The sequence below is a fragment of the Rosa rugosa genome, chromosome 7 (genome assembly GCF_958449725.1).
Source record: "Rosa rugosa chromosome 7, drRosRugo1.1, whole genome shotgun sequence".
NCBI lineage: Eukaryota > Viridiplantae > Streptophyta > Magnoliopsida > Rosales > Rosaceae > Rosa > Rosa rugosa.
In genome coordinates this window covers 12,147,230-12,163,364 of record NC_084826.1, presented here as the reverse complement: position 1 = coordinate 12,163,364, position 16,135 = coordinate 12,147,230, and the positions used below count along the sequence as shown (strand labels likewise).

General features: G+C 37.1%; 3 protein-coding genes across 13 annotated transcripts in view; 1 reads left to right on the top strand and 2 right to left on the bottom strand.

The window, feature by feature from the left end:
- Positions 1-508: 508 nt before the first annotated feature.
- On the bottom strand, positions 509-862 carry LOC133722844 (uncharacterized). The gene has a single exon (XM_062149708.1). The coding sequence runs from the start codon at positions 860-862 to the stop codon at positions 509-511; it is 354 nt and encodes a 117-aa protein (XP_062005692.1).
- A 924-nt stretch (positions 863-1,786) lies between these two features.
- Positions 1,787-7,217, top strand: LOC133719955 (pentatricopeptide repeat-containing protein At5g02830, chloroplastic). Its single transcript, XM_062146151.1, has 13 exons — positions 1,787-2,498; positions 2,811-2,898; positions 3,101-3,305; positions 3,866-3,973; positions 4,265-4,429; positions 4,587-4,893; positions 4,995-5,179; positions 5,308-5,373; positions 5,469-5,549; positions 5,770-5,867; positions 5,937-6,147; positions 6,355-6,415; positions 6,611-7,217. Exons 1-13 carry the CDS (start codon positions 1,964-1,966, stop codon positions 6,955-6,957), a joined length of 2,457 nt encoding a protein of 818 aa, XP_062002135.1. The 5' UTR covers positions 1,787-1,963; the 3' UTR covers positions 6,958-7,217.
- A 176-nt stretch (positions 7,218-7,393) lies between these two features.
- Positions 7,394-16,135, bottom strand: part of LOC133719954 (putative disease resistance protein RGA3) — a 29,060-nt gene continuing 20,318 nt past the window's right edge. For 8 of the 11 annotated variants that reach the window (XM_062146138.1, XM_062146149.1, XM_062146150.1 and 5 more), the window contains 2 exons: positions 10,413-12,493; positions 7,986-8,147 (listed from right to left, as the gene is read on the bottom strand). The gene's annotated coding sequence lies outside the window, so the exon portion shown is untranslated. Of the gene's footprint in view, positions 7,838-7,985; positions 8,148-10,412; positions 12,494-16,135 lie in introns of those variants that run through there. The other 3 variants (XM_062146139.1, XM_062146140.1, XM_062146145.1) reach the window with 3 other exon arrangements.

Genomic DNA, 16,135 nt, shown 5'->3' with positions numbered 1-16,135 from the left:
ATCGTTAACAGAGTTAACTTTTGAAGGATATTTTCGTCATTTTACTATTCATCATCTCCATCCTCTTCTTCTCCTCCACCGAAACCATCACCAGCACCTCTCTTGACCCGAATTCAAAGCTTTAATACCATTTCTCCCCACCTTTTCAAAGATGCTTTTTCAGTTTCCATACAACACTAAAAATCACCATGACCCAGAAACTAAACCACAATGCTCTCTCTGTCCAGAACAAGCAGAGAGAAATTCTGAAAAACTTGAAGCAAATTTTTTTTTTTTTTTTTCACAAAAACACAATTATCATCATTGGGGATCAATTCGCCATTCCCCATCAACAATGAATTTGATCTCATATCTACCCGGATACAACTTAAGGCTAACAGAGAAGATTCCTGTACTCGACCTCTCCATCTTTCTCTGGGTAGCCCAACCATCATATGATCCTGCTAAAAGCACTTCTGAGGCTGGATTGGTCCAAACTATTAAAGCAGTTCGAAGAAGCTGTAAGGCTCTACAGAGAAACGCGGATCTTGGCGCCGACGTCACCCAAGACCCGGAGCTCGACCCGGTCGTTGAGGGAGGCATCGCAGATTAAATAGGCGGCGTCGGCCTGAATGAGATTGGCGCGATCGACGGCGATGGTGGCGACGACCTGCCTGACGCTGTGGGCCTGCTGGAAGAAGCCGGGGACGGAGGCCTTGCCCAAAGGGATGCCGCGGTACATGACAGTGAACCTGGACTTGCCGTACTTGATTCCGACCTTGTTGGGGTTCTCGGTGGAGAAGAGCAGGCGAATGTTGAGGGAGAGAGAGGCGGAGGAGGCCGGGTTCGGGTCGGTGGTGGGATTGGGTGAGTTGATGCCCATGAAAAGTATGAATTTGGACTTACAATGAATTTTGAATATGAACAAGTTTTGTTTTTGTTTAGAAGCTTGTTTTTCCTGATGTGCAAGAGAGGTGCTGGTGATGGTTTCAGTGGAGGAGAAGAAGAGGATGGAGATGATGAATAGTAAAATGACGAAAATATCCTTCAAAAGTTAACTCTGTTAACGATTTTACTGTTGCTAGGTACGGAAATTGGGTCGGATTCAGACACTCAGGTACCATTTTGATATTTTTTTGAAGTATAGGTATGAAAATTAATAGTCTGAAAAAGTTCAGACACCGTTTGGACGATTTTCCCTTTTTATTATATAGTGTAATATAATCAATAAAAGTGTTTATTGTAACGATAATGGAATCACACTTTCTAATATGCAATCCACACTCAATTTTTTAGTTAAAATTCTTACAAAAAAACAAAATTTAAGATACTGAAAAATTGAACATAAATGAATTGTAAAATGAAGAGTGTATGAATTGTAAAATGAAGAGTGTAGGTTTCAATCATCTGTAGTAATGCATAACGAATCAACACTTACTTACTCATTTTTCAAAGACGTGTATCATAAAAATATTAACTTGTTACCAAAATCATCTATCAATATAACGTGTTTCAGTGACGTGCATCATAAAAATGTAACTTGTTACCAAAATGGTGTATCGATATGCAGCGATGATCACACAGTCACCTGACCAAAAATTTTATGGTCACTCACTCTTAGATTTAATTTCAAAAATTAAGATATTTTCATTATTTTCGTCTCAACATTTGGTGTTAAATTTAGGGGATTGAACATCACTGATACCATTAATGTAACGTTAAAAAGTGGTGGCCTCGACCAAGTTATTTCTAATCGAGTTATCGACGGCCAAAAATATGAAGTAAGATATTCCCTCACCCCCGGCCCAAGCTCCCAAAGCACTAGCATCGCATTTGAAAAACCGTTAAGAAATCTGACACAAAATACGCGCCTTTCAAATCCAATCCATAAAACCCCGTATTCCCCTCCAATCCCACCAGAAAATAATTCTAATTATTATTAAAAAAAGAAAAAGAAAAAAAGGATTCTCCAGTAGCCCAAGGAATGAGAGTGTTGGTCATCCTTGGCTACACTATCTCTTCAATCTCCACTCCCCCAAATCCCAATGGCAACCGCTCCACCAAACCCTACAAGCCCCCAATCCCCAAGCTCTCCCCTTCCAAATCCTCCCCTCCAATCTCCACCCTCCATTCCCGGCCGCCGCCTCTCTTCGCCGGCCGCTGGGACCCCCGCAACACCCACCTCTCCTACTTCGCCGACCTCGCCTCCAAGCTCGCCCGCGACGGCAAGCTCGACGACTTCGCCATGATCGCCGAGAGCGTCGTCCTCTCCGGCGTCAAGGCCTCGCAGTTCGCCGCCGCGCTCAAGGTCGACATGGTCGCCAGGGGCATTTCCGGGTTTTTGAAGGAGGGGAAGGTCAGGGGCGTCCTGGAGGTGTTGATCAAAGTCGACGAGCTTGGGGTTCGGCCGCTGGAGCTGTTTGATGGCTACGCTATGGAGTTGCTGGCAGGACATTGTCACCGCCTTTTGAAATTCAAGCAAGTTCAGGAACTTGTTGAGCTTATGGAGGTTCTTTCAGGTAATTTATCTGATAATTCCTTCACTAATTTGTTCATTTATTTTATTTTATATAATCTAGGTTCAGAGATTTCTAATTGCTGTAAAATTGTAAGCTGCATTCGTAAAATACATTCGGAAATGATTCGATAAACTTAAACAATTAAGAGTGATATGCAACTTCTTTTAGCTGTTTAAGCTGGCTTAGGGCTGTAGGAGATGTTTAATAATGTTAGTAAGTTGTTATCGGAATGGGGTGGGAAGAACATATCTTTAATGAGAATTTCAGTCTTGGGAGACTGTTTGCAATGGTAACAGATAATGCTTGGTTCAGGTTTGCATTTCCCAATCAAAGAACTGGTGGAGCCATCTGAAGTCATCAAAACATGTGTCGATAAACGTAGCCCGAAATTGGCCATAAGGTATAATTGATTGTTCTCTTATGAGTCTGACAGGGGATTTCTCTTCCTTGATCTGCATTGCTCAAACTCTTGTCGTATGTGAAGTTTTGACTTTTGACATGGATTTGTTGACCATGGTGTCAATTAATGTTGGATGACTTGAATCACAATGGATCTTTCCGTGGTAGTCATTATTTATGCTTTGGTTATCAAATTTTTGCAGGTATGCTTGTATTTTTCCACATGCGCATATCTTATTCTGTAACATTATGAATGAGTTTGGAAAGAGGAGGGCATTGGCGTCTGCTTTGACAGCATATGAAGCATCTAAGGCAAAATTGAGTGGTTCTAATATGTACATCTACCGCACAATAATTGACGTCTGTGGTGTCTGCAAAGACTACATGAAATCTAGGTACATTTATGAGGTAGAGCCCACCCTGAATTGTCTTAGTATTTGGAACTGTTCTTCTAGCTTGAATTTTGAATTAACATTATATTTCATCCTATGGTTCAGAACTGAGATCTTAAGTGGGTCAGAACTGAGTTCTTAAGTTTCTCTTCTCATAATTGAGTTCTGTTGGGGTGCTAATAGTAGATGACTAGATGGCAACTGTCACCCTATCTCTCAATAAATCTACCTACTTGTATGTAATGGTATTAGTTGTAACAATCCTTCTTTTCTTGGTCTTTTATTTCCTGGAAACTCTTGGTGTCTTGATAAGATTTGTGGATTTTGCTTTAGTTAAGAAATTAAAGGGAAAAGATATGAGAAAGGACAAAGACGGTGAAAGAGAACATGAAAGATATGCAGGAGAAAAATATATATTAAATTAAAATAAAATTGTTTTTGGTCTTATTTTGAATCTCGGCTCTCTGTAAACAATATACCAAACTTTACAAAGATGAGTTCTTAGATACTTTTATAGTTTTAATGCACTCATTCAGATTAAGAGTCAGGGCTTTCTTTACCCATGATCTTCTGCAGGACTTGCTCAAACAGAAGGTCATTCCGAATATATATGTTTTCAACAGTCTGATGAATGTGAACTCACATGATCTGAGCTACACATTTCATGTATACAAGAGTATGCAGGTAATGCTCGCTCTCTCTCTCTCTCTCTCTCTCTCTCTCTCTCTCATTTGTTTTCTTTTTTCAAGTTTAGTTATTACAATGTTAATATCATTGTTTCATTATGTCTTCTCACACCAAATTTTTGTAGTAACATCAAATGTACAGACAAAACCTTCCCTCTGGGATCACTAAGTAGATAGTTGAGATTATGTTTTGCAACATTTGTGAAATTAGTTGTGATTCATGATTGACCTGTCAATCTGTTATGAATGAAGCTACAATCATCTAAATTTGTTTGTTTTCTATATCCAGAATCTTGGTGTCAAAGCAGATTTGGCATGTTACAATATTCTTTTGAAGGCATGCTGTCTCGCTGGAAGAGTTGATCTGGCACAAGATATTTATAGGGAATTACAGCATTTGGAATCGACAGGAGTGTTGAAATTGGATGTCTTCACTTACAGCACTATTGTAAAGGTACATACATCTGCTTACGTGTTGTTATATTTTGGCTCTTGCATAGCAAGTACATAGTCATACGGGTACCTTTTTGTTTAAGTTGGTACTTAGTAGCAATGGATATTCATACAGTGGACCATTTCACCGTCTCCATAACTAGTGAACAATTTTCCAGGTCTTTTCAGATGCAAAAATGTGGCACATGGCTTTAAATGTCAAAGAAGATATGCTAGCAGCAGGTGTTATGCCAAATACAATTACATGGTCATCATTGATCAGTGCCTGTGCAAATGCAGGTCTTGTGGATAAGGCAATTCAATTGTTTGAAGAGATGCTCTTGGCCGGCTGTGAACCTAATTCACAGTGCTTTAACATCCTTCTGCATGCTTGTGTTGAGGCTTGCCAGTATGACAGGGCTTTTCGCCTTTTCCATTCTTTTAAGAGTAATAAGGTCCAGGAGACTTTTGGCAAAAACTACAAAGGTAGTGCAGGAAGCAGTTCAACTGGACCGTACTTGTGCACTTTCGAATACTAATATGTCTAACCATACCTCTAATTATACTTCTATCTAACTTTGCTGAAGGGCTTTCTTTTAAACCCACAACTACAACATACAATACTTTGATGAAGGCCTGTGGGTCTGACTACTACCATGCAAGAGCACTGATGGATGAGATGAAAACAGTAGGTCTTTTTCCTAATCAAATAACATGGTCGATTTTGGCTGATATATGTGGAAGCTCGGGGAATGTTGAGGGTGCCTTGCAGGTAACACACAAATGGTTGAGGATTTGTTATTATTATTATTTTTGCCCCAAGTGTTTTTTCACTCATTGTCACTTTATGTATTCTTGGGGAGGATATAAGTTCACTGATAAAAATTTATTTCAGTGCAGATCTTGAAAAGTATGCGTGTAGCTGGGATCCAACCTGATGTTGTTGCCTATACAACAGCCATCAAGGTTTAAAAGCTTTATAATCAGACTACCTCAGGTTATCTATTATCCGCCGTTCTCTTTTCACCTAGATTTGATGTATCATGTCCTTGGCTTCACAGATCTGCGTGGAAAGTGAAAATTTGGACTTAGCATTGTCACTGTTTGCAGAAATGAAAAAATATCAGATACACCCAAATTTGGTAAGTGCTACGAATTGATGGTTCTAATTTTAAGTCATATATCCTTTATCCTTATATTCTCTTTTTCTCAAACATAATATTTTTGCAGTCTGCATATGGTTCTGCGTAAAAACTTTAATGTATATATAAACAAAATTATGGCTATTCCAATAAATAATCTGGGTATGGTGATAGCCATTCTAGATCAGTTCAACAAGTATTATCCCAATGGCTTTTTCAGGTGACATATAATACACTTTTAAGGGCTCGTAGCAGATATGGTTCTGTAAGTGAAGTACAACAATGCCTGGCTATATATCAGGACATGCGGAAAGCAGGGTATATCATCTTGAATTTCAATTCCAAATGAATATATTCATATTACTAATTTGGCATTTTACTTTGCAGTTACAAGCCCAATGATTATTACCTTGAGCAACTAATTGAGGAATGGTGTGAAGGAGTTATACAAGACAGCAGCCCGAAACAAGGTGAGTTCAGTTACTGGGACAAAGCTGGCATTGGGAGACCTGGAAGTGTGCTTCTTGAAAAAGTTGCAGAACACTTACAACAGCATATTGCTGACACTTTAGCAGTTGACCTTCAAGGACTTACAAAGGTATGCTTGTACAAAATTGATTTTTCAAAGCAAAGTTACTACATTCAATTGTTAAAATGAATGATTATATTATATATGTTTAAAGAATAGCTAGCCAGTCTGGTTAACATGTCATTATTCAATTGTGTTTATGTTCAACCTTTTAAAGGGTTCATCTCTTTGTTCTTGTGCTGAATGCTTTCAAATTTGCTGCAATAATGCTAACAGGTTGAAGCTCGGATAGTTGTTCTTGCAGTTCTGCGAATGATCAAAGAGAACTATACCTTAGGTATGAACATAATGCTTCACAAGGGTATTGCATTTCAAATGCCTATATTTAATTTGAGAAGCCATTTATTCATTTAGATCACCAAGATAAGGTAAGAGTAAGACTTAAGCAAGTGAGATAAAGAACTTAGAATGCGGAACCTTTCCTTTGAAGTTTCTAAATTTCGTTGATGTTAGAATTTAATTATGGTCGCAGGAGATTCGGTAAAAGATGACATGTTGATCATGGTAGGAGTCCATGATGAGGTTGATGGAGGCTCAACAGCTCACAATTTAGAGGTCATAGATGCAATAACCAAGCTTCTACAGGATGAATTGGGGCTCAAGGTTCTTTCAACAGTACCTAAAGTTGCACTTGATACTACAATAGTATCCGAGAACAATATAGATTCGGATCAAAATTTGGAAGAAAAGCCAGTAAGGAATGAATTACACTCGGAGTTGATTTATTCCACTAGAAGACCCGTGGTTCTGGAAAGGCTAAAGGTATCCAGGAAATCATTGCAACAATGGCTGCGAAAAAGAAGTTCCCTTAGGAGGTGATTAATTCAGATGTAAGAAATCAGAAATTTGTACATGCTATTTATAGAACAATAGTTACTCATCCAAACAAAGAAAAACGAAAAGAGAGAACAATAATTGCCTAACCTCATTTATAAACGAGGAGTGAGTAATGAACACACGAGACCAGAACTTGCCTTGTGTGCAACCCATCGAGTCTGTTGTACTGATCCATATCACATGTAAATTAAGTACGACGGCAATGTAATTTGCAAATGGAATGAGATTCATTTAGTTTCGTATGAGGTTTTTAGAAACTTGCTGATCTGGAAAACCAACCACAAGTTCTTCCAATCTCATCTGCAACCGAACTGGCAAAATCAAAAATGCTAGACAAAGCGCTAAGAGCAAAACACAGGACGATAAAAGTTTCCTCTGTACAACAGAACCAAATATTCCACATTGCCAACATAATCCCTGATAATGCAGGACCCTTACTATGAGGTTTTTAAAACACAAAGTTTGAGGTTCAAGACAATCACAGTATGACACCCATGAAAACACGAGATTTATGTGTTCACACGAATCTCTGCGAAGTTTCGTGCTACGTCACAGTTGTTTGCTACTGGTTTCACTATGAATAAAATATGGTTACATTTTACATTAGTTTGGCTAAACAGCAGCGGAGTAAAGTAAGAAGTGAATGGAATGTAGTCCTCCTATTTAATGGGGAGGGAGTCCCTCAAAGCATGGAATTGAAGCTCCTTAAAACGTAGGATTCACTGATTCAGCCCATATAAGACATCCAAAGCTCTCCGATTCGATGGCTAAGTTTCTTTGTAGTCCGACACAACCAAATCCTTGATATCGCCAACAAAATCTCTGATAACAAAAATAGAGAAAATAGTGTCCAGTAGTCTTGCTGCAAAAAGGATAAGGAAGAGTTGGTCTATGTCACACCCCAAATCCGAGACTAATATTATATTGAAATATGGTACCCGAATTCGTGATGTGGGTTGTTTCAAACAAAACTTCCTCAAAGAATAAATTAAAGTAAGAGAATTTGTAAATAAGTCTGAATAGTACTTTTATTAGGAATTGAAATTATTATTTTTACAATATTGAAGTTGAACAAAAATATATTACATTATTTCTCTTGAAATAGTAGTAGAAAATAAAACATTCATTTATTTAGAGAATCACCCCACTTTCCCCAAGCGTCTACTCGTTACCTGAAAACAAGAAGGTGTAGCATCATGAGCAACACAAGCCCAATAAGTACACAACTTACATTCTTATTTTAATGTGTCTTATAAGAAATCAAACTTGAACAACCAAGTTAAAATGTACCAAGAACCATTTAAGTTCATACGAATTCTTAAATATGTATATATATACACACAATACACACACATATATACAAATATATTCATTCGTGTGAATGGTTTATGAGACTGGTAATAAATCACTTAATCACACCTCCTTATTGAACCAACAAATATTGCAGCATTAATATGTGAAATAAACTTTAAGCAATACATGCTTGATTCTCTTTTCACTTAGCACCATAACATATTGATAATATATATCGCAGACAGATATTTGATCAAAATAATATAAGTACACTTTTCTTCTTAGTGAATTTTCGGATTAACTGGTAACAATTCATAAATCCACGTGCTAGGGTCCATAATACCAAAGCACGGGTAAGCCAGATTGACTGGTAACAAATCATAAATCCACGTACTAGGGTCCAACGTACTATACCCAAAGTACGGGTAAGCCGCAGCATACTAAGGACACTACCAAAGTATTTACCCTTCCTAAGAGTATAATAGTGCACTATCTGAAGGGACTAGGGCCCACAGCTTAACTCCTCATAACATCAAAACACCTTTACCAGTAATTCACTTAAGCACGGGGTAGTACTAATCACCCGGCTTCACAACTGTACTTCTCAAACATAATCAAATTCACAACATACAATCTTTATGAATTATAGATCATAATATATGTATATGTACTCACACATATAGATACATATACTTAGGAATAATCTCATATGAAAACATGTGTAACATAATTGTATATCACAAATAAGTAAATTCACTAGCAAACAACATAATTAAAAAGAAGCTTATACATAATTGAAATCAAGTAAAATAGGTAATAATAAAGCACAAGTATTAAATAAGTAACTATAAACAATTTAACAAAATTATATTATAGTTAGTATTTCAGTCCTTATGTCCAAATCCATTGAAGTTCATCAACCGTATTCATGTTTCTCCGATTAGAGTCATCAAACTTCAAAATGTGTTATGTTGTCCATCACAAGTCCGAATTAGTCAAATGAGTACACCATTTCTAAGGGTTTTTCACAAGGAATGCAATGGTATAAGTCATGTAATTCAGTTCGAAGTTACATAGTCCAGAAATGGTGAAGAACCATAACAGTGCAGAAACCAATATTTTTGATACTGCCCTTTGATGTTTAAGTCTTTATGTACGGTGTATTTTACCATTAATTCTCAAACTTTCCAGATCACAAGTAGAGGTCCTAAGATTCAAATTGATATAAAGTTTGTAGAAAACGGATAAGAAATGAGGGAGATATGAAATTTTGAAGTTGTGATGGCTGTATGAGATTTCCAGCGAGTTTAAAAGTTGAAAACTTTGATTAGCCATAACTTCTTCATTTCTTAACCTTTTTGAGTGATTCAAAAGCCTAAATTGAAGAACTTTTGATGAGGAATTTAATACTGTAATTAGTTTTGACAAAACAGAATTTGTTATATACGAAAATACGGGTTTGCAGCAAAGCAGATCCTTTTCCATTTTATCATTGATTATGCAATTTGATAAATTTTAAAGACAAAAGAATATAGGAATGTATTCATGTACTTACTTAAGGAACTCAGAAGGTCTTGTGATCAAACTTTGGACTTCTTTCACAAAAAGGGAACTTCTTAAGAGAAAAAGGGTGAAGGATTTGTGTGAGGAACTTCTAGTTGGGTTTTCTCTTCAACTAAGGGAGTTTTGATCAATTTTGCATTTGATCTTCAAGCTTGTAGGAGGTATGATCAGATCATATGCTTATATAGGCTAGAATTAAGCATAAAATAAGTAAGTGACTAATTATTGTAAGGTGAGTGACTAATCACTATTTAGGTTAAATGATTAAAAGGATAAGATAAAATTAAAAAAATAATAAAAGAAAGAAAGCATAAATCAGATCATAAATCCTCTTGCTAAATATATATATATATATATATATACACACACACACACACATCCATATGCACATTTACCCAATTAATAAGTAAAGAACTTTTAGTGCTTTCTTAAGGTAAAAATAGCAATAATTAGTACTAAAATAACATGCATCACAAAAATAACATAGATAATAATTTTGAGTTTGAAAACAAATATCGAGTGTACACAAGTAATACGAACTAACGTATTTTAGAAAGTTTACTAGAACTCTAAAAATTTACCTATATAACTTGTAAGTATAGTGACACGCTCAAAGTAGCACGCAATTTAACCCTGTAAAATGTCATCGTTAGTATATGGTAAATAGGGATCGTTCTATCCGGGGATTGAGGGTACACCTGTAATTGTGTAAACAAATAAAGAAATTAAACAATAAGAAGTATTATTTACAAAAATAAAACAAAGAACAGGAATATAAGTAAATACAAATAAATATAGCACAAACACAAAATCTAAATAAAAACTAATTCTAACACAAAACTAACTAGAAAAACACACATGAACTGAAACTAACATCCTAAAAACTTAAACAAAGTTCACAAGTTCTTTTAAGGTATTTTCAGGTTATATTTGAAATATTTACAAGTACGAAAAGCTAAAAACACAAATTTATATACAAGAACACATATCACGAAATCAAATAAAGGTTTTGGGGAGTTTTGGAATGAAAATTTTGGAAAACAAAAATAAAACAAAAAGTTGAAGATGAATGGAATCATGAACATAAAATTTTGGTAACAATTCATCCACTACAATTCAAGATCAATTTGTTACATGCATCCTTAATCCTTTACTAATACCATGAAAAGTTATCAACCAAGAAACAAAGTTAAAAGCAAACAATGTCTCTTATTTTACTTCCTTTTACACAATTGATCAAGCAAAGCACCTAACCAATATATTTTGAAAATAGGTTTCACACAATCAAAGCAATCATGCAAACTCAAGTTTCAAATCATTAAGTTCATGTGAAAGTTTGGTTAATAATTATGCAAATCCATGTACACAAAGCATGTCAATTCAATGCATAAACAATCTGATTTCGACTTATGTCCTAAGCCTTTACTACTCATTTGAATTAGGATTACAAAACATAAACCTAATTGCTAGCTCCAATTACATGCAATCACTCTATGTTTCGAACCAAAGAACCAAAAACATGTAAACGTTTTCTTTAAAACAAAATCAGATTATCTTTTCATATAGATGAAACACACAAAGATCAAGAACACATAAACTAATATTACTTTGAAAAGAGCATCAAAATTGTTCCAAAAATAAGATTATGAACTCATAATTTCAGTTTACAAAGAAAATAAAAACAGAATTCTCTATCTACAATTACACATAACCGTGAAGATATGATGATAATGGTGGAATGAACAACTCTTGATTACGTCCCAAAGATCCAAAGCAGCTCCAAGGTGGCGGCACAAGGTGGTGATCATAGCTAGGAGGGTGGATGGCACAGCTAAGCTCCTTGAAGATATGAAAACTGCTTATGGTAAGAAAATGGAGAGAGGAAGAAGATGGAAAAAGTTATGAAGCAAGGTGTTTTTTTCTTCTCACAAAATAGGGTATTTATAGAAATACATTGTAGTGTGGATGCAATGGTAAGAAGTCCATTATAATGGCTTCAATGATCATAGCTGCAGCTCCACATGGTTGCTGCAATTATGAGAGCTGCCATGCTTGTTGCTTCCCCATATACTTTATTCCACACAAGTCTTCATACCTATATTTACACACTCAAGTACTTATCTATACACTCAAGTACCTATTACAAGATATAGATATTTATACTATAATATATTTATACTATAACAGTCTAAATGTTTCTGTCCAAATGGTACTCAAGTTTGAAAACAAACTAAGATAGATGATGAAGAAACAAAATTGAGTTAGAACTCCTTTGACACAAAACAGATTTCCGGCAGACTTGACCTCAGTGCACTAAAATGATCATAACTTCTTCTAGAAAATAGATATCGACGAGATGTAAAAAGTTATGGAAACTAGACATCCGTAGCTTTCCAACCATATAAAGATCATAATTTTCTGAGCTCTGAGCGATTTTTGACACTCCGTTGAAGTTGACTGATCTGCATTGACAGTTTTCCGAATCTGTAATGGATTTGTGATCTTCATGAGACTTCTAGATGCTTCATGGACGTTCCATAGACTTCTCCTGGCTTCCACAGGTCTCCTAGTATGAGTAGAACTCCATTTCTTCATTTCTTGATTATTTTGGCGCCCTTTATGCTCTCCTTAGCCATTTTTGGACCTTGAGACTCCATTTTACCTGTAAAACACTAACTAAGTTAAATTGATCAAGATAAAGGAAATAACTTAGCAAAATATAGGGTTTAAACATTATAAACGTCGCATTTTATGCTCCTATCATATAGCATGTGGTATCATCGGTTTCTAAAAAAAAAAAAATGCTTAGAAGATACTTGTATTATTTGTAAGTTTAAGGTATCTTAGAGTGCTCTACAGTGATACTAAGTTTCGGGTTATTACAGTCTACCCACCTTAAAAGAAAATTCGTCCTCGAATTTTACGTACCTTGTTCTATGAACAATTGCGGATGTTTCTTTCTCATTTCTGATTCTAGTTCCCACGAAGCCTCGTTTTCGTCATGTCGATTCCATTGTATCTTTACTAGTGGGATTTCCTTAGTGCGGAGCTTCCGTACTTCTCGATCCAAGATACGAACAGGTGCTTCCTCGTATGTGACATCTTCTGAGAGTTCTATGGTACTATGGTCGATGACCGGGAATTGTCTGGTTTGTATTCCCGTAGCATGGATACATGAAAAACATTGTGCACGTTGGATAAGTTTTGGGGTAGATCTAGTCGGTAAGCTAAATTACCAACTTTCTCAATGATCTTGAAAGGCCCAATAAACCGTGGTGACAACTTGGCAATCTTTCTCCCGAAACGAATAACTCCCCTCATCGGTGAGACTTTCAGCAAGACATGATCTCCAACCTGAAATTCTACACTTCTCCTATGTCGATCCGCATAACTCTTCTGGCGACTTTGTGCAGTCTTCAAGCGCTCCTTAATTGAAGTGATAACCTCTGCCGATTGCTTAACTATATCAAGTCCGGGAAGAATGGCTTCTCCAACCTCAGCCCAACATATTGGAGTACGACACGGTCTTCCATAGAGAGCTTCAAAAGGTGCCATCCCTAGGCTTGAGTGATAACTATTGTTGTAAGCAAACTCAATCAAATATAAGTGATCCTCCCAACTCCCTCCAAAATCCAAAATGCATGATCTAAGCATATCTTCTATCACTTGATTGACTCTCTCGGTTTGCCCATCAGTTTGAGGGTGGAATGCGGTGCTCATGTCTAACTTCGTCTTCATTGCCGTTTGTAGACTAACCCAAAATCCTGATGTGAATCGGGCATCACGATCAGAAACTATTGAAACAGGAACTCCGTGTAGTCGCACAACTTCTCTCAAGTACAGTTTACTTAAGACGTCAATGGAATCTGTTATTTTGATCGGTAGGAAATGTGCAGACTTTGTAAGGCGATCAACAATGACCCAAATTGCATCATTGCCTCTTTGTGTCTTTGGTAATCCAGTGATGAAGTCCATCGTGATGTGTTCCCACTTCCATTCTGGAATCTTGAGTGGTTGTAATAATCCTCCCTTCCGCAAGTGCTCAGCTTTCACCATTTGACATGTAAGGCACCTAGAGACATATGCGGCAATGTCTCTCTTCATGTTGTTCCACCAATAGTTTTTCCTCAGATCTTTATACATCTTCATTCCTCCTGGGTGGATTGTAAATTTTGAACGATGTGCCTCCTGCATTATATCATCTTTTAATGATGCAACGTTTGGCACGCAGAGCCTCCCTCTAAAACGCATTCCTTCTTTTGCTTGAGTGCTCCAATCTTCAGGGTGCTTTTCCTTCATTCCTTGAACATATTTCACGAGCTCTTCATCTTCTCCTTGAGCTTGAATGATTTGACTAATTATGGTGGGTTGCACCACTAAATTTCCAATAAAAACTCCATTCATGTTCACTGAAGGAGTAAGATTGCATTCGATTAGAATTTCCAACACGCTCCAATGATCTCTTATAATGGAGGCAAGGTGACATTGAGGTTTTCTACTCAAAGCGTCAGCCACCACATTTGCTTTCCCCGGGTGGTATTGCAGCGTGAAGTCATAGTCCTTGATAAGCTCCATCCATCTTCGTTGTCGCATGTTTAAATCCTTCTGGGAGAAAATGTACTTGAGACTTTTGTGGTCGGAGAATAGATCGAATCGTTCTCCATACAAATAATGCCTCCAAACTTTCAAAGCAAAAACTACGGCTGCTAGTTCAAGATCGTGGGTTGGATAGCTTCAATTGTCGAGATGCGTATGCTACCACCTTCCCACTTTGCATGAGTACACAATCGAGCCCTTGATGTGATGCATCAGTATATATGACGAAAGGAACTCCACTTTCTGGGATGGTGAGGATGGGTGCTATTGTCAACCTTTCCTTTAGCTTTTGGAATGCTCGTTCACAATTGTCATCCCAAATGTACTTCACATTCTTTCGAGTCAACCTCGTCATTGGGAGAGCAAGTTTTGAAAATCCTTCTATGAACCTTCGATAATATCCAGCAAGGCCAAGAAAGCTTCGTACTTCCGTTGGAGTGGTAGGAGCTTCCCATTCTAACACAGCTTCAATCTTTGCAGGGTCCATTGCTATCCCCAGTTGAGAGACTACGTGGCCTAAGAACTTCACTTGGTGTTGCCAGAAATCACACTTCTCAAGTTTCGCACATAACTTGTGTTCCCTAAGCACTTGTAAGGTAGTCTCCAAGTGTTGTGTATGATCCGCTTCATTTTTAGAATAAATCAAAATATCATCAATGAAGACGATAATGAATTTATCCAGAAATGGACTGAACACTCGGTTCATCAAATCCATGAATATGGCTGGTGCATTGGTTAATCCAAAGGACATCACCAACCACTCATAATGTCCATACCGTGTGTTAAAGGCGGTTTTATGGATATCATCCTCCTTGACCAGAAGTTGATGGTACCCAGAGCGCAAGTCGATCTTTGAAAATATTCGAGCTCCTCGTAGTTGATCAAACAAATCATCGATTCGCGGCAATGGATACTTATTTTTGATAGTCACCTTGTTTAGTTGCCGATAGTCGATGCATAGTCGGAGAGATCCATCTTTCTTCTTCACGAACAAAACAGGTGCTCCCCAACTAGAAGCACTAGGCCGGATAAATCCCAGATCCAGCAATCCTTTGATTTGCGTCTGCAACTCCTTTAATTCTTTTGGTGCCATTCTATAGGGAGTAACAGAAATTGGTCTGGCTTCAGGTATGAGGTCAATGCTGAATTCAATATCTCGGCTTGGAGGTAAACGAGTGATTTCTTGGAAAACATCTTTAAATGAGTTTACCATAGGGATTTGGTCTATTAAAGGTTTTGAACTCTTTAATTCGACATTGGCAAGAATTTTGGAAGGTATGAATTTTTTGGGCGAGTCACACTGAATTTTTCGAATGGGTTGGCCAGGAATAGTGAAGGTGATGGTTTTCTCACGACAGCCTATAAAGGCATGATATTTGCTTAACCAATCAAATCCTAGAATTATGTCAAATCGCCTCAAATTTATGACTATGAGGTCCATGGGAAATTCTGTATCTAGAACATGTATAGGACATGATTTGCATACTTTGGTTAAAGTGGTAGATTTTTCTAATGGTGTTGAGACTGTTAAAATTTCATCATGCTCAGTTGGTGTCAATCCCAAAGTTGTGACAAATGCAGCAGATATAAGCGAATCGGATGCGCCAGTATCAAATAGTATATGAGCATGAGTACTATATGCTATTAGCGTACCTTCCATCACGATGTTCTCACGAGCTATGGCATTTAGCTGGACAGGACGAGGTGG

Coding starts and splice junctions, on each gene's coding strand:
- LOC133722844 (XM_062149708.1), bottom strand. CDS start 862: ATGGGCATCAACTCACCCAATCCCACCACCGACCCGAACCCGGCCTCC.
- LOC133719955 (XM_062146151.1), top strand. CDS start 1,964: ATGAGAGTGTTGGTCATCCTTGGCTACACTATCTCTTCAATCTCCACT. Junction 3,974..4,264: donor ATGTATACAAGAGTATGCAG/GTAATGCTCGCT, acceptor TTCTATATCCAG/AATCTTGGTGTCAAAGCAGA. Junction 4,894..4,994: donor TTTTGGCAAAAACTACAAAG/GTAGTGCAGGAA, acceptor ACTTTGCTGAAG/GGCTTTCTTTTAAACCCACA.